Below are 27,788 nucleotides of genomic sequence, written 5' to 3'. Positions count from 1 at the left end.
TCACGCGCCGCGCGCCCTGAGGTGGGAGCCGTTGGCGCCGTTACTCGCTGCGGGGTTGGCCCAGCGCGGAGGGGGCGGCCCGGCGTGAGGGGGCTGGGGGGAGGAGGCGGCGTTAGGTATCGGGGCGCCCCCTCCCCCCGCGGTCCCTCCCTCGGGCTTCCTGATTCTCCCGCCGCGCAGGGTGTCTGGGCGGGCCGGGGGCGCACAGAGGGGCTGCGGGGGGATATTAACACGGGGTGAGGAGGGGCCCTGGTCTGAGGGGCGCAGAGACGGGCGGGGGGTCTGGCTGGGGCAGGTGGCTGAGGGGCCCAGGGGAGGATCTGGCGGGGGCAGCGGTGAGCGAAGATTTGGGGGCTTTTTCGTTTTTTAATTTTGATTTTTTTTTTTTTATTCTCAGTGCTGGTGCCTCACGCCCCTGGACCTGCCCGGCTATTGCTGAGCTCAGGGAAGTGACACGGCCTCTGCTCCCCAGCCCAGAGGCAGCCATGGCTGCAGAGAGCTCCCTGGAAAGTGTCCGGGAGGAAGCGCCGCGTCCCGTCTGCCTGGAGGATTTCACAGCCCCTGTCACTCTGGAGTGTGGGCACAATTCCTGCCAGGCCCCCCTCAGCCCTCAGGGCAGAGACACTGAGCAGCAGGGACCCCTCCGGCCCAACCGGCAGCTGGGAAACGTGGTGGAACTAGCCAAGCCACTGAGTTTCCAGGCAGCAAAGAGAGCAAGATGGGACGGGGTGTACGGGGAGCACCAGGAGACTCTGAAGTGGTTCTGTGAAGAGAATCAAACTCCCATCTGTGTGGTGTGTGACAGATCCCAGGCTCCCAGGGTGCTGCCCATAAAGGAAGCTGCCCAGGAGTACAAGGTACAGAGTGGCTGTCCAGTGCATTTTAATTATCAGTGCTAGTTACTGGTTAAATTCCCCACTGCCCCACCAGTGCCTGCTTCCCTCTGGTAGCTAATGTCAGTCTGCAGCTTCTGGGAGTTCCCATCAGCCAGCAGTCCATGTGGCCACCCCAGGCATACCTCGAGAGAGATCCCTGGCCCAGGAGAGCCCATTTCCACTATCAGCCCTACCTGTCAGCAGGTTAAAAAACTCCTGTCACTGATAAAATTGTAATCAGTAACATGATTAGTATTGTTAACCATTTTTTACCTCCCTAATCCCCACCTGCATCATTCTTTTTAAAGGTGCTACCACTGATCCTTCCCCTGCCCTCGCAGGTGTCGTGCTGCATCCGCAGTCTCCTTCTACGGACAAAACCATGTCCAGGGCTAAGTCCTTGGTGAATAGGGCAGAACTCCACAAAACAGGGACTCTCTTAAAGGCAGACAGATGGGCTCCCAACATCTGATGGGGTTTGCTCTCATGCTTATATCTGTTTCTTCAGGAAAAATTGGAGGCCCATTTGAAGACTCTGAGGGTAGAGAGAGAGCAGGTGCTGGGAAGGAAAACAACAGCAGAAGGGAAATGCCAGGAGTATCTGGTAGGTGCCTGCGGCTATGGACCAGCAAGGACTGGTATTGGGAGGGCTGTGTTAGGAGGCAGACTCCTGTGTGGCCTTGGTGAGGTTGGGCTTGTTTGTGTTTCTCCTGGATCGTGGATTGCAGGGTGAGATCCATGTGTAGAAAGGCCTTGAGCATCCATGTCAGTGCATGAGTCCAGGGCCAACTTATTCATTAGGCACAGTGCCTAGGGCCGACAATACTTTTAGGGGCCCACAAAAATGTTTTAATTTCTTTTAAAATCAGAAGAAAAAAATGAACTTTTAGGGTCGAAGAAAATGTTTTAATTTTTTCTCACATCAGAAAAAAAATGAAACTTTTAGGGCCCACGAAAATGTATTAAATTTTGCCTAAAAAAGAAAAAAAATAAAATGTTGAAGTAGTTAAAGTTATATCAAAAATAATTTTTAATATTGATATTATTATGGTGGGAGGGGCCCACGAAGGCATAAGTACCTTGTGCCCACGACATTTTTAGGGCTCAGAAAAATGTTTATTAAAATACAAAAAAAATCACAGTATTTAAAAATTTAATTGTTTATATTATATTATTAATTGCAATAATTCAAATCGAAAGTTGGAGCTCAACTCAACAATCGGATATTACACCATAACGGAATTTCCATCAGTAATACACATTTGCATTTTTACCGAATACTTTCTTGCACATGTATACATATAATAATTTTATGGAACTACTTATCAATTCTGAACTAAGGTGAGTATATTTGAGATGTAATGGTTTTTTTCAAATGTTATAATTAAGCACCCAATATAAACACAATAAAATATACATGTGCACTTCATTCCATTCAAATTTATTCACACGTATTTAGTGAATAACAATCCCGTATTTGCAAAATTAATAAATTATTTATATAAGGTAATCACTAACCTAAAGAGATGATAACTTACTGATGAAATTAATTATAATACATACCTTTTAAGTAAACAAAACGGAGAGCGCTTTGATATATGCACTATTATTTTGTACTATAGTGAGAAGCTTAGTGACTGTAAATTGTATTGCCAATATGGCTTCGGCCATAGGCGCCAATTGAATGATGGCGTATAGGAGGCCAACTTTGCCTCAGCGCAGTCGAAGTATCTGATACTTCGACTGCGTTGGTATAAAGACGAATATAATCCAGGCTGGTTTATATTCGTCTTTATACCAACGCAGTCGTAAAATATAGTTTTTAATATTAATATATATATATATATATATATATATATATACACACACAATTTTTATGGAAGAAAGGGCCCATGAAGGTAAAAGTGCCTAGGGCCCACGAAAGTCATAATGCGGCCCTGCATCCTGCATGAGTCCAGCCTTTGTGGCTTTCCCAGACATCCTCCCCAAAGGAGCTGAGTGCCCCCTGAAGGGCTGTCTGCTCACTTGGTACATTAACATGTTTCCTTCTTTTTCCTCCCAGGGTATCTCTGTCAGGGTGGTGCTGAGTCCTGCCTCATGCTGCTCAGGGTCTGAATTTCCAGAGCCCATGAATAACAAAACATGCATCTGACGAAGTGGGTCTTTGAAGTGTAGGAGCATAAGCTTTCGTGGGCAGTTAGTCTATAAGGTGCCACAGGACTCCTCGTCGCTTTTGCATGAATAACAAAAGATGCTACGGTGGCGGCACATCGGGGTCCCCCGCCTCCTGCACCCCTGTAGTGGCACGAACAGACTCCACTAGCCAGTAGAATAGAGGGAGTTTATTGCTTCTCCAGGATACAGCACAGCACAGATGTAATCTGGTTTCAGGAACTGGGCTAGGAGGCCTCAGTGCCCCCCCTTGAGATGGGGGGTGACTGGGCCCTACAATCCCAGCCCCCTCCCTAGCTCCTTCTCCCCTGCTTCCTAGACAGACACTAAAAAAGTCCCTTCCAACCCTGCCCCCCAGGCAGTGGCGGCATTCCACCTTCCTTTGTTCCTCTCCCTGGGAGGTAACTGGTCGAACAGGTTACCTCCCTGACCATCAGCTACTCTGCTGGGCCATGGTACAGACAGTAACCAGTGGGGGTCACCCACAGCCCAAGCCCAGCAACCAGCAACGTATCAACAGTCATAGCTGCCCATGACAGACATGGGAAAATCCCTTTCAGGGGGACACAGGGGCCAAAGGAGATGCTGGGAGAGCCACCTCTGCCTACTAACCACATTTTAGGGTTTTCCAAGAAATTCTCCCTGCTGCACGCTCAGCTCTCCATGAAAGGGCCCTGGGCTCCTTTCATGCCCTTGACCAACCCTTTCCCTGTTTCCATACAGAAATGGACCCAAGCCGAGAGGCAGATGATTGTGGCTGAGTTTCAGCAGCTGCGGCAGTTCCTGGAGGAACAAGAGCGACTCCTGCTGGCCCAGCTGGAGAAGCTGGACGAGGAGATTGGGAGGCTCCAGACTGACACTGTCAGGAAACTCTCTGCTCAGATTTCCCATCTCAGCGAGCGGATCAGTGAGCTGGAGGGGACATGTCAGAAGCCAGCAAATGAACTCCTGCAGGTGAGACTGAGGGAGAAACATCCCAGCTCCCCACACAGGGAAGGGAGGCTCCTGAATCACAAGTGCTGAGGTCCAGTTGTCAGATCTGGGTGTAACTCCATGTGCATTGCTGCCATGTGAGTAATTGCTGTGCTTTGTAAAGTTACAGGCACAGAGCTACTAGAGATTGTAAAGTCCCATTCGCTCAGGGGATCCATTTTCCTGGGGCCAGGGCAGGGCCTCTCTTCCCATGTTTGCAAAATCCCTTCCCTGAGGTCCCCTGTGTGTGTCCAATGGGGCTGAGAGTCTTTTCTGTGTCTTTTTTTCCTAGGACGGCAGAAGCACCCTGATTAGGTATGTGGCTCTCACTCCCCTCACGCTGCACAGCTCAGGGAAAGAGCTTGGAGCTGATGTTAGCACCACATCTCCACAGGGCTCTACAGCCAGATGTTAGATACGAATATTTTTCATTTATTTAATTCTGAGGGTCTCACTCTCGCACAGCAGACTCTGGAATTCCCCATTCAGGGCCCAGTCTGACCTCAAGTGTTTCCTGGAGCTGTTACCTCCCTGTGGATTGGCTACCTCCGAACTGTGGGGTGGGACATGGGCCTGTCAATGCTGGGCACTGGGCACAGTCAGCCCGGGGCAGCAAGGACCAAGAGTCTGTCCCATCTGAGGGCTGTTTGGGGACCTGTGTGGGAGGAGCTGGGGGAGGGTGGAGCTGGTGTCTTAGTCTAGTCCCTATTGGACAGATTCCTTCAGTCCTTCACCTGGGAACCTCTTGTGTTTCAGTGCCTGAAGGCCAAGGAGTGAGTTGGCCATGAAGACTCAATTCCCCTTTTGTCCTCCAGCCAGTCTCCTCAGGCCAGACATGAAGAACAGCAATGGGGCCTTTGAGGGGAAATTTGCATGGCCATGGACTGTGTTGTCCCTGCTCTCAGGCTGGGAAAATTGGAGGAATTCTAACTCCAGGCCTGTTAGAGCTGAGACTTACTAGCCAGAAGTTATCAGCAGTAAATGACATACAATCACATTGAATTGTTTCTGTCCAGGTGTGAGATGGGGCAATTCCAGCTGCCAGAGGAGATTTCCCCTGAACTGGAAGAACAAGTCAGCAGTTTTTCTCAGAAAATGATTGCTCTGTCAGAGACTCTGAGGGAGTTCAAAGGTACCTGGAAGGGATGGATGAGGGGAAAGTGGTTAAATTATCTGAGACCATTGAATCTGGCCTCTGAAGCCAATATTCCTCTGCCTCAATTCCCACGTGGAGAATGACGGCCCCATCACTCTGCTGTCCTTAGAGACACTGATTGAACAGACCCAGCTACTTGGAGATAGAGCCAGGGGTTTGCAAACTCTGGACCTCCCATTCAGAGATCAAAATGGTTAAAGTTACTGTGTTGGCCACGTGTCCCACCACCACAGCTCCAGGGTGTAATTGAATGAGAAACCAAGTGGGAGGGAGTGAGGAGGGAAAAGTAAATCTCACTTACAGCTTGTCTCTCCTGGGACAGGTTGCGGGGATGTTGGCTCCATTGCTGGGAGGTGCCCGAGTGAGAGAGAAAATGAAAGTTTCAGACTCTTTCATACTCCATTCCTGAGTGTGTCTCTGTCTGGTCTCTGATACAATTGAAATGCAGAGTTCAGAGTGGGGACATTGTTATAAATAGGAGAGCCTGGAGTCTCACCTCCCTTATCCCTTCCCCCACCAGACACGCTGCCCTCTACACTGGAGAGAGCAAGAGGAAAATCCCTGGGAGCTTTCAGACAGGGTGAGTTTGCAGGTGGAGAGTCTTTAAATGATGAGAAAATTCCAGTGAAAACATCCTCATGGGATTGTCATTGAAGTTACCAACCAGACCCAGTGACCACGGTGCACACAGCCTTATTTCTCACGCACTGATCAGTGAGGAGACCTAGGGGCACTGCATGGGGACCTGTGAACACTTGGAGAAACAGTGGTCTATGGGTTTGTGATGCTAAAGGGGTGAAGTTAAAGCGCACAGTGGACAACACCTTCAAGCTCAGATTTCACTGCTCAGTTTCAATATGGGGTTGGTTTCAAACAATAAATAGGCAGTGAGCTGCCTGGCTTCCACTATATCAGTTCGTTCAAGGGAAGAAACTTCTGGATCCCCAAAGGCTGTTACGTCTAGTGCAGGCCTGGGCGAAATACAGCCCATGGGTCGGATCCACCCCACCAAGCCATCGGATCCAGCCCACAGATGCCACTCGCCATCTACAAGTCCCTCAGAAAGCAACTGTGAGCCTGGAGGGGAGGGGGGAAGGCTTCAGGTGCTGTTTCCACCCCCCAGGACAATCTCATTGGCCGGTTTCTGGCCAGAAACAAAGCACCGTGCTCCCTCCCCTCTGGGTCATAATTATTCACACATGCACATGGCCTTGCAGCCTGTGAGAGGGTTGGGCAGGCTCCCTGCCTTCCTGAGGTGCTTGGTCTCTGGCCAGGAGTCACTCAGATAAATCTCCTGTCCAGGACTTGCCTCTGCCACCCCAACCTCTCCCTTCTCCTCCTAATCTCTGCTCCCCACTCCTGCCCCACACTCACCATGCCCAAACTCTGTACTCCTCCTGCATCTATATATGCAAGAGCTCTCAGTGGTCAGAAACCTACAACCCCTTATTAGTCCACTCAGCCACTTACCTAAATTGAAGTTACTTTAAATATCTAATGAGTAGTTGGCGAATCCAGTGTCCTAGATCACAGCCTGCCTCCTTCACCCAAACTCCCTCCTAGACCCCCTCTATCTGTCCTGCATCCCAAACCCTTACCCCAAGCTTGCTTCCTTCTCCCAACGTTCATCCCAGACCCTGCATTAATGTCATGGAAGAGTACAGCTCTCAGCCACATTCCATTTGGCCCCCCATCAAAATGTATTGCCCACGCCGTTGACTGGATAAGGCTCAGTGAGAGCCAAATAAGTGAAAGCTGAAGCCAGACTATTTTAAGCTGGAGAAAAGGCAAAAACGTTCGACAGGGAAGAGGATTAGCTGCTGAAACAAAGGAGCAAAAAGCTGGTGGATTCTCCATCTCCTGATGTCTTCAAATCACTGGGGGACTTTCTAGAAAGCACTGGCTATGTCTAGACTGGCATGATTTTCCGCAAATGCTTTTAACGGAAAAGTTTTTCATTAAAAGCATTTGCGGAAAAGAGCGTCTAGACCGGTACGGCCGCTTTTCCGCAAAAGCACTTTTGGCGGAAAAGCGTCCTTGCCAATCTAGACACGCTTTTGCGTAAAAAAGCCCCGATTGCCATTTTTGCGATCGGGGCTTTTTTGTGCAAAACAAATCTGAGCTGTCTACACTGGCCCTTTTGCGCAAAAGGACTTTTGCCTGAACGGGAGCAGCATAGTATTTCTACAAGAAGCATTGATTTCTTACATGAGATTGTCAGTGTTCTTGCGAAAATTCAAGCGGCCAGTGTAGACAGCTGGCAAGTTTTTCAGCAAAAGCAGCTTCTTTTGCGGAAAAACTTGCCAGTCTAGACACAGCTACTGTGGGGAAACAGAGCTTTGTGCCTGGGTAACTGGACTAAGTGCAATGGCTTGTGCCACTGAGGGGGTCAGACTGCATGACTGAGAATATCTTCTTTAATTTTAAGATCTCATCCTGCTAACACTCAGCACACATGTTTAATAATAAACAGCTGAATGGTGGTGTTAATTTCACTGACTGTTGTGGAAAGAGTTTATAACGTCTTTCAGATGAGAGAGCAAAGTTTGTGCTGCAAATTAATGAATGAAGACTAAGGGTTTTAAATACAGCAGCCTACATTTAACCTACGTCCATGGTCAGGCAGATGAATATGTGGCTTATCAGAAACACTGGGTGCTGAGAACTAAATCCCATTGTTACAGACTCAGTAATGTTGTAACACAAGCCAGGTACAGGCAGTCCCTGGGTTACATGGATCTGACTTACATCGGATCCCTACTTACAAACGGGGTGAGGCAACCCCGCACTAGCTGCTTCCCCCCAGCAGACCAGGGAGACGCGAAGCTAGCGCCCCCTCCCCCAGCAGACCAGGGAGATGCAGAGCAGCTTTTCACAGCAGACACCTCAGCTTGAGAATAAAGGACTGAGGGAAGTGGGGTGTGGGAGAATAAAACTGAGCTCTGGATAAATGTTTGTCTAGAGTTTCCCCTATAATATGTACCAGTTCCAACTTACATACAAATTCAACTTAAGAACAAACCTACAGTCCCTATCTTGTACGTAACCCAGGGACTGCCTGTACAGACAGAAATGAATGTGTATTTGGGATCTAACTCCTGTGCGCTGTTTATGGAATATCTAGACTAAAACTTTTGCCCACAATGGCAGAGTCTAGCGTGTGTGTCACCACGGACAGAGTCTGGGAAGAATGGGGGCTTGGAAAGGATTAAAGCCTCTTCTGAAATGTCTCCAATTCCTCTTCTCCCCCTGCCAGGCTGCAGAACACCCATGTCTGACTCCAGCTCAGCCCCTGGCCTGCAGAGCCAGGGAAAGGAAATGGCCGTGGCAGAGCCTGTGAGCTTTGAGGAGGTGGCTGTGTATTTCTCTGAGGAGGAATGGGCTCTGCTGGACCTGGGCCAGAGAGCCCTCTACTGGGATGTGATGCAGGAAAATTATGAGGCTGTGAGCTGGCTGAGTAAGGATTCCTGCCTCCTTGGGTAACAGCAGCTGGGTGGGCTCTGGAGCATCTGGGTTGGGTTTGGTTCAGGGTTATTCATTGCCTCTGCCCCCAATGTCAGGAGTATCTGCCATAATAATCCTGGCTCTTGTGTGAAAGACTGTCCCCTCCGTGCCCACTCCCAGGGAAAGCAGGTTCAGGGATGTAACAATGGTGTGGCTCTTCCCACACCTAAGGTCTCACTGTGCTTCCGCCCCCCATCTTGCCCATTTTGTGCCTTGACCAGAGGTGTGAATGGAAGGGCTCAGGCAGGAACAGCAGGTACTAGAGGTCTGGGTCTGGCTGCTGTTAGTGGCTGCAGGGTCCCCATGTGGCAGTGTGCTCAGCCACTGGAAGAAGGGTGTTGTTCACAGAGTCCTTCCCTGCTTCTAGCTAATCTCTGTGACATGCTGTTCTTGCCAGTGGGAGGGGCTGGATACTGGGGCTGAGGGAGGGTGGATGAGGCAGTTTACGCTCTGTGAGTATTTTGTCCGAGGTAGCTCTGTAGTAGAGAAACGTGAGCAGAGCTCTCCTTGCATTTCAGGCACAGGCTGGGTTTCCTTTCAAAACTTCAGCTTCATTCTCTCTGGGGCTCACTTGGCTCTGTGTGCAGTAGAGATAAATCACGTCATCTGTGTTGTGTTTTTAGAGTGAAATATCTTTGGGTAGGGACTTTTTCTTCCTGTGTGAATGTCTGGCTTTATCTTCAGGAGACCTGTGTTCAGTTCTCTGCTCATCACAATCTTCCTGTGTGACCTTGATCAAGTCTCTTAGACTCTTTGTGTGGTCATTTCTCTCTTTACTAGCTTTTATAGTGTGTCCCTGTTTCTCAGGGCTGGGAAGGATACCTACACTAAAGAGGGGTGATGCTTAGCTCCATATGAGCACTGCGATAGCATAATGGGGTCCTGATTTACATCAGAGTTCCCAGGTGCTGCTGTGATTGATAATTTTGCTTCCCTCAGCAACTGCAGTGCCATTAGAATTGCTACTAGCGCCACAGAGCGTTGATATGGCTTATTCAGGGCGGCTCTTTCTGGAGCCTTGATGCCAGCGGCACTGGCAGAGCGTGCAGCACACCACAGGGTTGCCGCTAAGAAAGACCTAAGCTCCATTCGGAGGCTAAGACACTCGGCCAGGTTTATTGTGAAAGGAGCAGGGTGCTAGTGTCCCAGCTCCTCAGGCACAGGTATAGCGAGACTTGTCCCAACCCAATAATGGTACCAGCTCCATCAGCAGCTAGAACACTGCCCCTCAGCCAGTATCAACATGCCCCTCCTGTGGCTTTGCCCCTCCTCTCACATTGACACAAACAAAATGCATGTTGCGTTCCATGTGTTGCTACCCCCTTTGGCCTTCTGCCTGTTTGTTTGAGAAAAACATCCATATCCATTATCCCCTCATCCTGTTCATGTGCACAAGGGTCAGTGAGCTATTTGTTAGGACTGTGTGTTTGCAGTTACTGCAGAGAGCGTTGAGTTGATTGCCCTCCTCCTGCTCAGGAATGTGATTTCTTGGTTAGTTGGTACCCAGTGCTCCACCATTCTGCCAAAACCTGGCTTGTTTTAGTTACAAAATAATGGACATAAACAAGATAATCATAGTCATCAGATCAGAATTTTCCCATTGACTCAGCACACAGCACACTTTGCACAAGGTTTCTTGCGATTGTGTAACAGTGGTAGCACAATGATCTCCATGGTCACATCACAGGTGGCTCTTCCAAACTCTAAATGCAGGTCCAAGAAGGGGTGGAGGCAAAGCTCAGGGGAAGGCACTTACAAGGTGCAAATGTGGTAGATTCTGTGCCTCCCAAATCAAAGGCCAGGCTCGCTGGAAGAGGCAGACTGGGAAACCACACAAAGACTTCTGCTGGCAAAGTAGAACCAAGGTTACAGACGAGGAGCTGAGTAACAGCCCCAATCATCAGAGACGCAGCATGAACCAGCTTCACCCTGGCTGGTCGCTGGAGAAGCCTAGTGCCAACCTGGGCAGCCGCGGGAATGGCAGCTGTTGTGGTCAGCTAGCAGGGCCCACCCAGACACAGGTAGTCGGGGTTAGGAGCATAGGCAGGGCCTGAAGCAGCCTGCCAAGGATTCACTTAGCTGCTTAGACAACTTCCTCTGCCTCCTTCTGGCCCAAGTTGAATATTTGAGCCAAAGAGCAGGGGGAGCCCAGCCCACCAGCCAGGAGCTTTGTGGACAGAGCCTTGGGAAGCAAGAGCTAGTCCTTCCTCTCCAAGTCCTAGTGACCTGGCATGTGGCCACTACAGTCGGAGCCCTGTCTGGGGGCCTGGGTGTCAGACCTGCCAGCCCTCCCTAGAGCTCCCCTTCTGAGCAGCGTGTTCCTGTCCTGCCCAGAGATACTGGGGATGGGGGGGATGGAATGGGCTTTGAGGGGGACTGAGTTGTACCCTAGAGAGTGCAGCAGAGTGCTCAGCTCCCCTGGGGAAAGAGCTGGGCCATTCTCAAGGTGTGTGTGTGGGGGGGGGTGCACCTTTACTGCAGGTGTGTGTGTCCTGGGCTCTTGTATCAGCCAGATCCCAGTCTCTGCAAGGTGGGGAAAGGAGCCTCTCTGGATGGGTGACTCCGATCCTGACTCTGGAAGCAGTAATGGCAGAGACCTTAATGAACAAGATCAGCACTTGATTAATTGCTCTCCAAACAGGATTTCCACTCTCTGAAGCTCATGTGATCTCCTGGGTGGAGCGAGAGGAGGAGTTGCAGGTCCCAGATCACCAGAGCTGTAAGGAAGGGGAGATCATTAGTGGCACCCACACAGGTGAGCAATCAGTTAAATTGCCTCAGAAACCCGCTTATAGCAGGTGTAACTTGTGTGTTTTCATGTAGTCTGTCTCACTCTTCAGTCTGTCTTCAACTTGAGCCAGAGTGTGGTGGGTGGGGAGAGGCTGGGATCTCTCCTCTGTGGAAGAATTGTGAAGGGGGCTAAGCTCATGATAATTCAGTCATTATTTTAGCGTGTCCCCTTTTCCTTTCCTCTTTCAGAGTTTTCTTTCAGCTCATCATAGACAATAACTCCTGTCTGGATTATTTCTCTATCCCAACAGGTGATGGGATGCTGACTGAGAACCATGATCTTGTTCAGCAGGACGGATCGGAGCAAGTGTCTCCATGTGAGGTGTTACTGGGAAGACCTGAAGGGCATGTTTCCCACATACATGAGCAGGGAGAGACTTGCGAGAGTCAGCATAGCCCAGAAAGGCAGCATGGAAACCATCCAGGAGAGGGACAGGGTAAATACAGTCACAGAAGCGGAGGGGAGAAAAGTAACACGGAAACTGTTCAACAGAAAATCCCCCATCAACAGTCACCCTGCATTTGTAGTGATTGTGAAACTCTTATTGAACATCAAAGAGCCCATATGAGAGAGAAGCCCTTGAAGTGCTCTCACACTGGGAAAAGCCTCAGTCAGCACTCTCACTTTACGAACCATCAGAAAATACATACAGGAGAGACACCCCATAACTACTCTGACTGTGGGAAAAGCTTCAGTAGAAGCAATCACCTTGTAAGACATAGGAGGACCCACACAGAAGACAAACCTTTCAATTGCTCTGACTGTGGGAAAAGCTTTCTGAGCAGCTCACACCTTGTTACACATAGGAGGACCCACACAGGAGACAAACCTTTCCATTGCTCTGACTGTGGGAAAAGCTTCCGTCGCAGCTCATACCTTGTTAACCATAGGAGGACCCACACAGGAGACAAACCTTTCCATTGCTCTGACTGTGGGAAAAGCTTCCGTCGCAGCTCATACCTTGTTAGACATAGAAGAACCCACACAGGAGAGAAATCATTCAGCTGCTCTGACTGCGGGAAAAGCTTCAATCAGAGGTCGAACCTTGTTAGACATAGGAGGACCCACACAGGAGAGAAACCTTTCCATTGCTCTGACTGCGAGAAAAGCTATAGTACAAGTTCAGACCTTGTTATCCATAGGAGGACCCACACAGGGGAGAAACCTTTCAATTGCTCTGACTGTGGGAAAAGCTTCAGGAAGAACTCATACCTTGTTAGACATAGGAGAACCCACACAGGAGAGAGACCTTTCAATTGCTCTGACTGTGGGAAAAGCTTTATCGAGAGATCAGACCTTGTTCTCCATAGGAGAACTCACACAGGAGAGAAACCTTTCAATTGCTTTGACTGCGGGAGACGCTTCAGTCAGAGGTCAGTGCTTGGTAGACATAGAAGAACCCACACAGGAGAGAAACCCTTTACCTGCTCTGACTGTGGGAAAAGCTTCAGTAGAAGCTCATACCTTGTTATACATAGGAGAACCCACACATGAGAGAGACCCTTCACCTGCTCTGACTGCAGGGAAAGCTTTAGTCGGTGCTCCTGCCTTACTAACCATCAGATAAAACATACAAGAGAGTCACCTCATAACAGCTCTGATTGCAGAAAAGGCTTCAAACACAGGTCAAACTTTAACATAAAAACAGCCATACTGGGTCAGATCAAAGGTCCACCTAGCCTAATATCCTTTTTTTCGACAGTGGCCAGTACCAGGTGCCCCAGAGGGGGTAGATCAAAGATCATAATGAGGGAATTTGTCTCCTGGCCTTTGACAAACAGAGGCCAGGGGCACAATTCCTTACCCCCTGCATTAGAGTAATTGGCTATTGCCAATGTGTATTGGCAAGATTTTGCGCAAATACTCTTTCACATGAGTTTTTGCGTTACAGTATTTGAGCAAGGGAACGTCTACACTGGCATGTGCCTTTGTGTAAAAGATGTGCCATTTTAGCCATGGGGCTTTCTTGCGCAAGAAATTCGTGTTGCCTGTCCACACTGGCCTTTTGTGCAAGAAAAGTTTCGGAAAGCTGATTCATAGAATCATAGAATAATAGGACTGGAAGGGACCTCAAGAGGTCATCGAGTCCAGCCCCCCGCTCTCAAGGCAGGACCACACTCCGTCTACACCATCCCTGACAGATGTCTATCTAACCTGTTCTTAAATATCTCCAGAGAGGGAGATTCCACCACCTCCCTTGGCAATTTATTCCAATATTTGACCACCCTGACAGGAATTTTTTCCTAATGTCCAATCTAAACCTCCCCTGCTGCACTTTAAGCCCATTACTCCTTGTCCTGTCCTCAGAAACCAAGAGGAACAAATTTTCTCCTTCCTCCTTGTGACACCCTTTTAGATATTTGAAACCCTTAATCTTCTTTTTTCCAAACTAAACAAGCCCAGTTCATGAAGCCTGGCTTCATAGGTCATGTTCTCTAAACCTTTAATCATTCTTGTCGCTCTTCTCTGTACCCTTTCCAATTTCTCCACATCTTTCTTGAAATGTGGCGCCCAGAACTGGACACAGTACTCCAGCTGAGGCCTAACTAGTGCAGAGTAGAGCGGCAGAATGACTTCACGAATTTTGCTTACAACACACCTGTTGATACAATCTAGAATCATATTTGCTTTTTTGGCAACAGCATCACACTGTTGACTCATATTCAACTTGTGGTCCACTATGACCCCTAGATCCCTTTCCGCCATGCTCCTTCCTAGACAGTCGCTTCCCATCTTGTATGTATGGAACTGATTGTTCCTTCCTAAGTGAAGCACTTTGCATTTCTCTTTATTAAACCTCATCCTGTTTACCTCTGACCATTTCTCTAACTTGCTAAGGTCATTTTGAATTATGTCCCTATCCTCCAAAGAAGTCGCAACCCCACCCAGTTTGGTATCATCTGCAAACTTAATAAGCGTACTCTCTATCCCAATATCTACATCATTGATGAAGATATTGAACAGTACGGGTCCCAAAACAGACCCTTGAGGAACTCCACTTGCTATCCCTTTCCAGCAGGATTTAGAACCGTTAACAACAACTCTCTGACTACGGTTATCCAGCCAATTATGCACCCACCTTATCATGGCCCTATCTAAGTTATATTTGCCTAGTTTATCAATAAGAATATCATGCGAGACCGTATCAAATGCCTTACTAAAGTCTAGGTATATGACATCCACCGCTTCTCCCTTATCCACAAGGCTCGTTATCTTATCAAAGAAAGCTATCAGATTAGTTTGGCATGACTTGTTCTTCATAAACCCATGCTGGCTATTCCCTATCACTTTATTACCTTCCAAGTGTTTGCATATGATTTCCTTAATTACCTGCTCCATTATCTTCCCTGGGACAGACGTTAAACTGACCGGTCTGTAGTTTCCTGGGTTGTTCTTATTCCCCTTTTTATAGATGGGTACAATATTTGCCCTTTTCCAGTCTTCTGGAATCTCCCCTGTCTGCCATGATTTTTCAAAGATCATAGCTAAAGGCTCAGATACCTCCTCTATCAGCTCCTTGAGTATCCTGGGATGCATTTCATCAGGACCTGGTGACTTGCTGACATCTAACTTTCCTAAGTGATTTTTAACTTGTTCTTTGTGTATCCTATCTTGGTGTGGAGATGTACGTGAATCAGAGGGAGACTTCTCTTAGAGGAGAATCCATTGATAGAGACTCTCTAAGTTGTAGTCAGAAAGAGAGGAGAGGGCAAATCATGGGCCAGAGTAGACAAATAACCGCATACACAGGAATCCAATGCATCAGGGAAGGGCAAACAAATAAGCAGTGGTAAATTTTTAAAGTGCTTGTACACAAATGCTAGGAATTTGACTAATAAGATGGGTGAACTAGAGTACCTCATATTAAAGGAGGAGATTGACATACTCGGCATCACTGAAACCTGGTGGAATGAGGAAAATCTGTGGGACACAATCATACCGGGCTATAAAATATGTAGAAAGGATAGAGCAGTCCAGGTGGGTGGCGGAGTGGCACTATATGTGAAAGATAATGTAGAATCAAATGAAATAAAAATATTGTGAATCAACATGTTGAATAGAATTGCTAGGATAGTAATTCCATGCTCCAATAATAAGAAATTAGCAGGACAGCGATACTGACATTGAAATGCTGAGGGAGATTAGAGAGGCTACCAAATAAAAGAACTCTATAATAATGGGAGATTTTAACTACCCCCATATTGACTGGATACATGTCACCTCAGGAAGAGAAGCAGAGAGAAAATTTCTCAATGGCTTAAATAACTGCTTGTTGGAGCAGCTGGTGCAGGAACCCACAAGGGGAGAGGCAATTCACAATTTAGTCCTGAGTGGTGTGCAGGATCAGGTCCAGGAAATAACTGTTACAGGACCGCTTGGGAATAGTGACCATAATATAATAACATTCAACATTCCTGTGGTGGGAAAAACACCTCAGCAGTCCAGCACCCGGGCATTTAATTTCAAAAAGGGGAATTACACAAAAATGAGGAGGTTTGTTAAACAGAAATTAAAAGGCACAGTGACTAGAGCCAAATCCCTGAAAGCTGCATGGAAACTTTTTAAAGACACTATAATAGAGGCCCAACTTAAATGTATACCCCAAATTAAAAAACATAGCAAGAGACCTAAAAAAATGTCACCGTGGCTTAACCACCATGTAAAAGAAGCAGTGAGGGACAAAAAGGTATCTTTTCAGAACTTCCCTGGTTTCGAGAGGGAGATGGGACGTCAAGGCTCATGACTTGGAGCAGCTACAGATACTCATGGAAAGCTGATTTTCAGAGGCGTGTGATCAGCCCTTCCTGTGTATCTGGCTTCTTCAAAGGGGTTTAATCAGGAGCTAAAAGTTGAAGAAGGGTCATTTAGATGGTTGAATTTCTTTCCCTAGTAGTGTTTTCTGTGTTCCCCAGTGGCTTAATGGACAAGGTGCTGACTTTCTAAGTCAGGGATTGTGGGTTCAAGTCCCATCTGGGGTGGTAGTTTGCTCTCACTGACAAAGAGTTTATTTTTCTCTGCTCTCCAGAGTAGTTGGCAAGGATGCTCCACAGTTGCTGTCTCCCTCTCTACACAAACTGTTCAGACACCTCACTAGCAAATGCTGGTGTAAGATGCAGATCTGAGTGCTAAAAGCCTGTGTATTCAAAGTCAGAATGAAGTGGCACATTTTGCCCTAGAATGCCCAGGAGTGACAGCCAGAGGGAGGTGGCTGTAGCAGAGCAGGGTCTGTCTGGAGACAAAGCGGAGCCTGAGGACGAGAAGGCCCATGAGAGGCAGAGACTCCAGAGCAGTGGAGGGCTAGTTATTTGATCTGGCAAAGTGACAGAAAATCCCCAGGCCCTGAGCATTGTGCGGGCAAAGCCCATGGGGCAGTTGCCTGATGGGGTTTGGGGGTAGAGAAGCTGTGAAGCTCTGTGAGTGGATAAGGTCCCTGGCTGTGCTGCGCCACCTGCCGTGTGTGTGACTCAAACTGTCCCACATCCCCTTTTGTGTGTCTGTTGTGCTTCCAGCTTCTTTCCTCAGGCACGTTCATCCGGCAAAGACCCCATCAGGGATCTTGTATCTTCCTTTGTGCAGCTCATCCGCAGACACAGCCAGGGCTGAAAGGAAATTGCTGTACTTTGGGAGTCAAAGGTGTTGTCTGGGACCATGGACCAGCTTTACCAAGCAGCCTGAGGCAGGTACCCTGGCTAACGCACTTACCTTGTAAACAGGAGATCCTGGGTTCAACTCCCAGTGGTGCCTTATTGCAGCCTTTGCTCACATTTTCCTATATCCTTCTGGGACACAGAAGAGGCCTCCCCTGACCAACCATGGCACTGCTGGTTCAGGAAAAGGCTGATTGGGGAGGAGTATTGGGAAGAAGTAAACCACAAGTGAGAAGCACCTGATGCCCACATACCCTCACTCTCCATGGCTGCAGGAGCTGCAGAGGTTGCACCCTCAGGCTCTCTGAGCACGGACACCCCCAAAGAACAACAAGGGTGTGTGGTGCTGGCTCTCCTGTCCCAGCAATTGCAGTCAGAGCCCTGCCTTGCCAGTTCCAGTCACAGCAGCCTCTGCACCTGCTCCAGGCTTGTGGTTTCCTTCTTCCCAACACTCCTCCCCAATCAGCCTTTTCCTGAACCAGCAGTTCCATGGGTGGCCAGGGGAGGCCTCTTCTGTGTCCCAGAAGTTGCCAGGCTCTGACTCTTGCCCCGTTGGTGCTCCTGTCTAAATGCTCTTTTAAATGTGTCTTTATGGTCCTGCTCAGGGTGTTTTTCTCCTCAGCAGCGCACAAGAAAGAAGCTGCTGCCGGTGGCCCTACAAGGCAAGACAAGCTTTGCCTGCCCCCTCAGCCTGACTCCCTACTTGGTCCCATTGCTGCCTCCCTTCCTGGGCTGACCCAGTGGCCGAAAGGGACTGTGGCTGCTGCTGACAGGGAATAAGATGGGAGGCAAGGTGCTGGTAGCAAGAGATCCTGGCTTCCTCTTTGCCCTGGGTCTCAGTGCACCATGCCGGCCGCCAGCCACCTTCACCAAACCTCAAACTGGCTGGACGAGCCAACCCACATCTCAGTGAGTTGCTAGTGGCCCTGTCAGAGAAGAGCCCTTGGCAGCTGCAGAGACATCCCTTCAGCTGCTAGAGGTGCCTTTCTGAAAGGGTCATTTGTGAACTAAACTCCAGTTGCCCGGCTAACTCAGTTGGTTATAGTGTGATGCTAATAACACCAAGGGCATGGGTTTGAGTCCCATGCTGCCAACAGAGGTGTTTGCTGTGGTGACTGTTATGCTGCCTGTGATGGACAGGGGAAACAGGCAGAAGGCTGAGGCTTTTCAGGGAACAGGCCAGAGAGCTGGTAAGAAGAAGCTCCAGTCTACACAGACCAGTGGCTAAAAGGCCCTTGGATTGGCCTGCTTTCCCCAATAGCAGGAAAAACTCTTCCCTCTATTTGGGGGCTATGCATGGGCATTCTGGCTCAGCTGTTAAGAGCTTGATGCTAATAATGCCCAGGTCATGGGTACAAGCCCCATGCAGACCCCACAACACCCAAATTAGTTATATTTGAGCTGCTCCCCACGAAAAGCAGTGAGAAGGAGCCCTTGGCTGTGGGACCCACTTGTGCCTGTTGTTCAGGGTTAAATAAGATCTCCCCCAGGAGGTCGCCTGTTCCCTTCCCACCTTGCATTGGTTGGGAATCAAATCAAGCAAGGAGCAGCAAACGTCAGGCACTGTCATTATCTGGGCCACAGATACAGACCGTCTTGGAGCTGTGGTCCGAGGAGGAGTCTCTGCAGGCCCTGCAGTCCATGCAGAGGAATGTGGACATTTAGGGCCGAATGGGCAATGGTCTAGCAAAGAAAGGCCATCTCCCTCCTACCCCCGCATCCTAGACCAAGTCAGAGCCAAGGTCAAGGAATCGCAGCAGGGGTATATGAGGGAAGCACCCATTACTGTGCATGCTCTCGGAGAGGATGAAAAGCGGTGAGAGGCAGCCGGCAGCTGCAGGACCCATTTGTGCCTGTTTTTTCAGGGTTCAAGTAAAAAGCTCAGCAACAAGCTTTGATGCTCTCTCTTTACATTGCATTGGTTGGGAATTGATGCTAGGACAACTGCTTGGAAGGCAGCTATGTTCACCACTATACCACCAATGCCTGCCTACAAAGCAGCTGGGAAAATTAGTGAGGAAAGCCCACATCTGCCATGAGGCTAGAGGGTGCCTGTGTGGTTTGGGTAAAGCATAATTTCTTGGCCATTAGGCACAGACCAGAAGTGGTGATGCTGGGGTAGTGGCTGCCCTGCACTCTCTGTGGTGTGAGGAGCTGGGCGGGAGAGGAGTCCCAGAGGTTGTTGGGTGGGAGAGTAGAGTTTATCGGCTTTCAGGCTAAGCTCTAGAGCAGCCAAGGGAGAGGTGGAGAAGTGACTTTTGGATACTCTGTGTGGCTTGGGGATGAGGACCAAGAGCCGTCCTTGTGTTATTGGCCGTAAAGTGTTGTTTCTGGGTCGTTTGCCTAAGATCAGGCACTTCTGCCTTCTGGAGAGCCATGTCACAGGACCAAGCAAGGGGCAGCAAACGCCAGGCACTGTCAGTGTCTGGGCCAGAGATAAAGACCCTCTTGGAGCTGTGATCCGAGGGGGAGTCTCTGCAGGCCCTGCAGTCCAGGAGGAGGAATGTGGATATTTGTGAACATATGAACATAAGAATGGCCGTACTGGGTCAGACCAAAGGTCCATCTAGCCTAGTAGCCTGTCTGCCGACAGTGGCCAGCGCCAGGTGCCCCGGAGGGGGTGGACCGAAGACAACAATCAAGCAATTTGTCTCCTGCCATCCCTCTCCAGCTTCTGACAAAAAGAGGCCAGGGGCACCATTCCTACCCCCTGGCTAATAGCCTTTTATGGACCTAACCTCCATGAAATTATCTAACATATGGCCGAATGGCTGATGGCCTTGCAGAGAAAGGCCACCTCCCCACTCCTGCATCCTAGACCAAGTCAGACCCAAGGTCAAAGAATTGCGGGAGGGGTGTGCGAGGGCCCATGAGGGCAGGTCTCGCTCTGGGGAAGCACCGCAGCACTGTGCATACTGTGAGGAACTGGACTGAATCCCGGAGTTTGGGGAGCCCCTGTCTCCAGGGATAGTTGTGGAGTCTGGGATGGAGACACCTGGGCAGCAGCTGCAGCTTCAGGATGACAATGCTGATGACCTGCAGTGCTAGGACGAGGAGGAGGATTCTAGAAGCTTTGTGACCTTCACCCTGGACAATGCTGATGACCTGCAGCACCAGGGGACGCAGGAGGACTCCCAAACGTCTTCAGGCAGTGGGGAGGGAACATCAGGTGAGTGCTATGAGGTTGCAACACCCACGACATGTCTACGCTTGCAGTCTCCTTCAGGAGAAAAATGCAAATGGAGACATTTGAAATTGTAAATGAAATTGGGATTTAAATATCCCGTGAGTCATTTGCATAATCGTGTCCGGGCGTTGTTTCAAAATACTTTATTTTGAAATAAAAAACACCGTTTAGATGCAGTTATTTGGGGAGAAAACCCTTCTTCCGAAATAACCCTTAAACACTCCCCTCTGGTCTGGACCTAACATCAGTGTCAGCATTTGCTAGTCGGGGCTCTGGACAGACCCTGAACAGAGGGAGATGGCAACTGCGGGATACCCTGGGCAACTGTCCCAATGTCTCACAGCAGAAAAGAAAACAAAAGAGGCCAGTGCAAACAGCCCCTGGCAGCCAGGGAGTCAGCACGTCGGTGGGTGGGGCAGGGAGCTGGGGGCAGAGCTGGGCTCTAACTCGCCGGGTGACCTTGGCCCGTTCAGTGAACCTCTCCCTGTCTCCATGGCCCTGTCTGCACAGCAGGGACAGCAACACTCACAGGCCTATAGGAGGGGGCTGGTTTCATGCTTCACCCCACGGCCTAGCAATGAGCCCCCAACACCCCCTGTGCTCGGGGAGCCAAGTTTGCTGTGTGAATTCTATGGGGCAGGTGCCGTCAGACCTGAGCAATGGGATTATTTATCAGTTTCCCTGGCCCTCTGACACTGCTAAAATCGTGGCTGAGTGGTTCAGGTTTTCGATTAGAAGCCAATAGACGAAGCAGGTCCACAAAATCCACTAGCTCTGCAGCCCCAGAAAAGTAAATGTGAACCACAGTCCTCCCCCTCACGCCATGGGGGCTGGAATGCCAGAGGAGTGAGGTGTCTTAGCTGGGGGGCCACATCTCAGAGGGCTGGGGGCCTTTGGAAGAGGTTTTTTGTTTCTCACTTTTGTCGTCCCCGATTTTTCTGTGGATCAGTGGCCCCCGACCCAGAAAAGGTTCCCCGCCCCTGCCATAAATAAAGCAGCATTGAAACCTTTTGTACTGGCTGCAATGTTTTCCATTATTTCAAAAGAAGTTTGATCAACTAACATGAGACAGTTCAAACGCTTAATCTGTTTATTTCAATGAAACTTTTCTCCCCAGCTGCAGCCCCAGCAAAATGGCTGGGGTGTGATTATGTCATTAGTGGCGAGTGTCCATTAGTAACCAAGAGTCCATGGAAAGATTTGGGGAGGGCAGGGGCTCAGCAAAGGGGTGGGGTCTTGCGGAAGGGATGGGATAGATCCTAGGTTGCCCTGATATTTAAAAGGTGACCTTGGGGGCATGTGGCACCCTGAGCAGCCTCTGATGTTCCCTGCGTGACCATCAGAACCAGCCCTGAGTGAGGGGGGCAGGGAGAGCAGCTCACACATGCCAAGGGGCTGACCAGGGGCAGGACATGAGCCTGCAAGGCAGCAGTGACTTCACAAGGGCCTTGTGCAGCACCTAAGCTCATTGGCCAGGAGGCAGTGACCTCACAGATGGTCCATGACAACAGCCAGGTGGGACAGGCTGCAGGGCTGGGGCAGCTTAGAGAACCCCATGGCCTGGCTGCCTGGAATCTCCTTTTGTGAGGTTTCCCCTTGAGGGCAGAAGGGATTGAGGGTCCCATCTGGGAGTGTCTCTTTGGAGATTTCCCCTTTCCCCAGGCTGCAGAGGGAGGGGGTTGGGGCAGGCAGGGTCACAGGAGGGGCTGGCACTGAACTTCTGGGAGAAGCAAGAGGGAGGGCTGCAAACATCTAATGATGATGGGATTTGAACCCATGCATGAGCACAACAGATTAGCAGTCCATCACCTTAACCACTCGGCCACCTCATGTGAGTTGTTGAGGTTTGTTACCAATTACTGAAAGCCAGCACTGCCAGGAACTTTTGTGCCACTCGCAGGCTGGCCAGAGACACCCAGGGCGGGAAGGTTTTTGCTTTTCACAATGTTCCCTGGGCTGTTGTACAAAGCTCAGTGCTGGTAGCAAACCCAAACACCCCCTGGCTACATCTGCTCGGCAGGCTATTACACAAGAACTATTTTGTGCAAGAGTTCTTGCGCAAAATGTCTTGTGCAAGAGCATATCCACGCTGCCATGTGCTTTTGTGCAAGAATGTCTATGGCAGTGTGCACGCTGTCTTGTGCAAGAAAGTTCTGATGGCCATTTTAGCCATAGGGGTTTCTTGCACGAAAAAGCCCTGTTCCCCATTCATACTACATTCTTATGTAAGAGCCCTTGCACAAGAGGGTTTATTCCTCAAGGGGAGAGGAATAACTCTTGTGCAAGAAGCCCTTTTCCTACATTTTCCCATATATTTACTTGTGCAAGAACGCGCTTGCAGTGTAGATGCTCCTCAAGTTTTTGCACAAGAACGGTCATTCTTGAGCAAGAAGCCTGCAGTGTAGATGTAGTCCCTGGGTGCCCAGAGAGGGGCTGTCTAGTCACAGTCTGGCTCGGTGCGCGCTCTGCAATGTGAAGATGTCCACGGAGCAGGCAGATGGCAGCGGCACACGGCTCTGGTGGGCCCAGCATCCAGAGGAGCGTTTCCGATATGAGTGTTGACTGACAGTGTCCATCTCTGGTCTGATTTCACAGTGTGGTGAGACACTGGCACACACAGCAGCATGGATGGGGTGACTGGAGGGTGGCTGGTAGGAGCAGTGGCAAGTGGGTAAGCCTCATTTGCATATCTAATGAGCCACCATTGTTGTGGAAGAGGCTCTTGCGCCAGAAGGTGCAGGGGACAATCAGTGGGCGGAGGGTTATTTTTTCTCCTTCCTGGGCTGATGTGGCTAGAACTGAGGAGAAGAAAATCCTCTTCCTTTCTCCTCAGAAGATGGAAATTGCAGTTTGTTCTGTCTCTGGTTCTACTAAAGCTGGACCCCAGGATTAGACTTTTTCTTTCTAAAACCCTGGTGAAAACTGAGAGCCAATAGCTTGTAGGCTGAGAATGAGAGTTAAGGAAGGGAACTGCTCAGCATGGGGCTTGAACCGATGACACAGATTAAGAGTCTCATGCGCTACCAACTAAGCTAACCAGGCTGCGTGCAAAAGGTTTCCTAATATCCCATCACAGCATATCAGGAGCCAAGTGTTCTCCACTGCCTGACTCAAGCCTCTTTCTTGCCCCTCATGTAGGGTTCTGGTCTGTGGAGAGGTTTGAACTCGAACCCCACTCCCAACACATACACTTCTGTCCCCACAAGGAATGGCCCCATTTCCATCTCTCCAGGGACAGGAGAAGGGCTCTGGCCTGTTCTCTGCAAAATGCTCAGCCTGTTTCATTTTCTGCAGGAACGAGTGGGATCCAGGCGCCCTGTTCCCCAGTGACAAGTGTGTGTCCTCTTCCCCCCTTTCCACAGATGGAGCAGGCCAGGGGGTTGTGCACCTGCAGTGGCCCCTTCCTACTTGGCCTCCCACAAAGCTGGGATCAAAAATTGCTAGACCCCAGCCCTCCTGGGCCAAGCCATGGCAGAGGTAGCAGGATTCACTCCCATCTTCTCCTGCCTGCGCCCTGGTGCTGAGGGGCTGGCCCCTTTCCTGCTGCCCCAACTCTTATTCCCACAATGCACTTTGTGCAGGAGCCATTGGTCTTTGTGCCAAGGTGTGTGGCTGGGATCCAGGACTCAGGACCCTTCCCCCAATCCCCCTCTGACCTGCTCATGCTGTCTTGCTGCCTCCAGCACAGGCTGAGCTCAGGGGCCAGGTGGGTGACCTGCTCTGCAGCTGTGATGGCATCAGGCCCTTCCTGCCCCCCTGCTCAGTCTGGAGATGGAGCTCCAGGGTGCCTCAGACACCCAGCAAGAGGAACATAACTCTCTTTGTTGAACCTCAGTGCATGGAAGCTGAAGCACCTGAGCCTTGTAACAACCAGCAGGTCCCACTGAGATTTGAACTCAGGATTCAGAGTCCTGAGTGCTGCCTCTTACAACATGGGACCTGGGGTGTGGAAGTGGACTGGGCATCTCAGCTCTTAGCCTGGCCTCTGCTCTCCTGGCTCCCTCCAGCTGCTCCATCTCCCAGGACTCCCTGTCCTGCCCCAGCTCTGCTGCTTTCAGGGCAAATCCCTTGTTAGGACCAGTTATACTCTGGGGGTCAATGAGGGTCCCACCTGGGATGTGAGTCACACAAAAGCCTCGTTTCCTGCTCCGTTCCCAACACTGGATGCAAACACATGGTTGCTCTGGGGGTGTAACAAGTGCCCCCTTAAAAAGCTCATCAAGTGAAATGAAACTTTTACATCTCCAGCTGTGTCACACTTTGGATTTCTATTGAACAGGGATTCTTCAAATGACCACAAACCCCTATCGTGCTCTAGTGCCAATGCACATAAACCAGACAAACCCGTCCCTCAGCTGGAACCAATTCAAACCCGCTCTGTGTGTGTGTCTGGTTTCTGTTTCCATCCATTCAACAAGGGTGTGATCTGATCTGGATGCCCATTGGCTCATCCTTACTCTCCTTTGGCCGTGTCCTGCAGAAGAACAAGGATCACGTCCAGCTGGGGATGAATGGCCACAATCCATCTGACAGTGTTTGATTTAGCAAGTCCAACTAAGACTCACTAAATCAAACCCAGAGGCCACCCCCACCAGCTTCCAGCACTTCTGCTCTTTGCCCCCTTCGACTTCCTGCTGTGGGGACATGGCCAACTCCAGCTACGTAGGGAGGGATGGCAGGAATAGCAGACACGTTGGCCAGGCACCACTGGGGGCTGCCTCCCTCACCTCCCCCATACCCAGCAGCTGCTTGGCCAGCTTAGTCATGGGGCTGCTCTCTGGGACTTCACTCCCAGCTCCTCCACTTGTTGCCATTGCCCATCCCAAGGGAGGGGGGACGAGAGTCACTCTCCACGGTTGCAGGAGCTGCAGAGGTTGCACTTGCAGGGTCTCTGGGCACTGACACCCCCAGGGAATCACAAGGGCACTTGGCGCTGGCTCGCCTGTCCCAGCAATTACAATCAGAGCCCTCGTGGAATGAGGTGTACCGGTAGTTCGGAATAGGAATCCTAGTCCGAACTACCTAGTTCGAGCCCCGTGTAGCCGCGCTACACGGGGTTCGAACCAGCGGGGATTTAAAAATGGCTGCTCCCCGCTTATGCAAATGAAGCCCGGGAAATTCAAATCCCGGGCTTCATTTGCAAGTGCGGTGCACCTACATTACCCTCCTAGTTCGAACTAGGAGGGTAGTGTAGACATACCCTCTGTGAAGCAGGGAGAATCAGCTCTGTGTGAGGATGTAAGGACAGTTACTTCTTTGGGAAATGTACCAGGAGGTTTCAGCGAGGTAGCTGTGTCAGGCTGCTTCAGCAGACACAACAAGGAGACCAGACTCTTTGTTGTTTGTACCATAAAGGGCTGGATTTAGCTCAGAGTGAACAGGGCCAGTCCCGTAGCAGGGTTGTCCAGGGTGCCAGGTAAAGCCGCAGTCTGTTATTGCAGGTGGAATGGGATGGACATGGGAGAGAGAAGAAATCAAGGGAACAAGAGAGATGTACGGGGGGGAGAGGGAGCAGCAAAAGGCATCTGCGGGGAAGGAGAATTGGGCACGCAGGGCTGGGCACTCACACACCAAGCAGACCCATCGAAGCAAGATGTGGGCGATGCTCGTTCATGACAACAGGCTCCCAGGGCTGCATGTTCAGCATTGAGGGCTGGTGCCAATAGCCCTGTGGGTGTTACCCTGGGGCTCATGTGGGTGTTGGGCCCTCAGGGCATTGCCAGGGCTGGCTTTGGCCTCACCCAGCCTGGCCATGTGCCGAGTGACCCGCCAGCGTCTTCCTCACAGCCCTACATCCTCAGTGGGGGTCTTGCTATAACAGGCCGGGGAACCAGAACGGACGTTCATGCCCCAGCTACAGACAAGGCCAGGGAAGGTCACAGGAGCAGCAGCAGGTGACTGGGATGAGGGAACCACATGATGGCAGCAGAGGCTGGGACCCGCCCTGGCTTTGGTTGGTCAGGGGGTGTCCCTGTGATGGCACCACGAACAGACACACCTCAACTAACTTTGATCTGTCAGAGCAAGTTCATACCCTCATCCTGGAGCCTTCTGGCTCCTTTGCCCCTGGGAGCGCTGCTGGGGGAAGGGCTCGGGGAGAGAAACCCAGACACCCACCTGCCACCCTGTGGTTTTCTTCTCCTCTTTAGACGTCAGCACCTGGGCCTCCTCCAGCTGCTTCCTGAGTGGGCCCAGGGCCCCCTGGAGTTTCTCCCGCAGGGCATTGTGGGCGACAAACAGCCGTTATCTGCCTGTCCGAGGGGCGGAGAGCACCGTACACACCGGCCGTACGCACACGCAGGGACCCGGCTGTAGCCAGACAGCCCCCCCCCATCTCATTCATCTTATTTGCCTCTCTGAAGCATACAGGGCAGAGAAGGAGCAGTAAAATCAGCATAGCCATTAAGCTTTGATCTGCTTTGATGCAAGATCAGGATATGCGAGGCTGGCACGCATGTTGATACGAACACACAGTCCCTGGGAGAGGAATTCCCCACTGAGAAAAGAATGTCCAGTACTTCCAATTTAATCATCTCAATTCTCTCTTACAAGTGTAAATTAAGTTCACAACTCCCTTGTAAGAACTGGTCTCACAAAAGACAGACCAGCCCCATTTGGCATGACAGACAAGAAAGAGAAATACGTGACCCCATGGATATAAAAGATGGGTCCAGCACACACTCACTTTGAGTGTCATTCTACCCTCTACCTGCTGGTCGGGTTAGGTGTTTGACCTCCCGAGGTTCTATGGGGACGCCCACCTCGTATTTTCGTCTTTCCTAGGAATTGAGGGACCGGCCCTGGCCTGACATGCTGGAGTCGAGAGGCACAGAAGGGGGTAAAAATGGTACCTGGATGTGGTCCTCTGTCTTAAGTGTACACATAGAAAGAGTAAGCTGTTACTTGGTACCATTATTTCTATTTTTCTATCTTTATCTTCTTTGTAACCATTTTAAGATCTATATTTTGCTAGTAGTTAAGAAATAGAACAATAGCCATTGCAACCATATGATTTATAAGCTTCCTCAAATAAACCTGTAACTGTTTAAGTTTTAACCTGACTCCTTCAGTTGCTGTAATAGAACCAAGCACAATTTAAAAGAACTTCAGCCGGTCATAAAGGGACAGATATAGGGAGCCGAGCGCCGTACACACCGGCCGTACGCACACGCAGGGACCCGGTCTGGAAGGAGGCAGCTGCTCGGCTCTGCCAGCCCCAAAGGCACCCTGGGAGCAGAGATGCCCGGCTCCGAGCAGGGGCTCTGCCTCCCGCAGCCACTCAGGGCAACTCCACCCCCGTGTGTTAGCTCAGGTGCCACGTCCCTGCGTGGGGACCAGAAGGGAAATGGCTGGGGAGCCCCTGAATGGTCCCTCCAGCCCGTGAGAGCGAGGAGCTGGGGCAGCAACATCGCTGCACCACGCCCCAGACCCAGACCCAACTCGAGATACCTCCCCTCCTTCAGGCCAGCCCTGCCTCTTCCCA

The 27,788-nt window shown here is 50.4% G+C and overlaps 1 protein-coding gene across 1 annotated transcript; it reads left to right on the top strand.

Annotated features, from left to right (window-relative positions):
• Positions 1–26: 26 nt before the first annotated feature.
• Positions 27–27,196, top strand: LOC142821522 (uncharacterized). Its single transcript, XM_075912686.1, has 10 exons — positions 27–116; positions 398–857; positions 1,384–1,479; positions 3,771–4,001; positions 4,312–4,334; positions 5,036–5,151; positions 5,696–5,755; positions 8,432–8,632; positions 11,321–11,434; positions 11,721–27,196. The coding sequence occupies exons 2-10, from the start codon at positions 486–488 to the stop codon at positions 12,962–12,964; spliced, it is 2,457 nt and encodes an 818-aa protein (XP_075768801.1). The 5' UTR covers positions 27–116; positions 398–485; the 3' UTR covers positions 12,965–27,196.
• Positions 27,197–27,788: the final 592 nt, after the last annotated feature.

The sequence above is a fragment of the Pelodiscus sinensis genome, chromosome 31, assembly GCF_049634645.1.
Source record: "Pelodiscus sinensis isolate JC-2024 chromosome 31, ASM4963464v1, whole genome shotgun sequence".
Taxonomy (NCBI): Eukaryota; Metazoa; Chordata; order Testudines; family Trionychidae; genus Pelodiscus; species Pelodiscus sinensis.
This window is presented reverse-complemented; position numbering and strand designations above follow the sequence as displayed.

Bases quoted from the DNA above. Each gene is read 5' to 3' on its own strand.
- LOC142821522 (XM_075912686.1), top strand. From the start codon at position 486: ATGGCTGCAGAGAGCTCCCTGGAAAGTGTCCGGGAGGAAGCGCCGCGT. The intron at 4,002-4,311 runs GTGAGACTGAGG...TTTTTTTCCTAG, and splicing joins CAGCAAATGAACTCCTGCAG to GACGGCAGAAGCACCCTGAT. The intron at 8,633-11,320 runs GTAAGGATTCCT...CTCTCCAAACAG, and splicing joins TGAGGCTGTGAGCTGGCTGA to GATTTCCACTCTCTGAAGCT.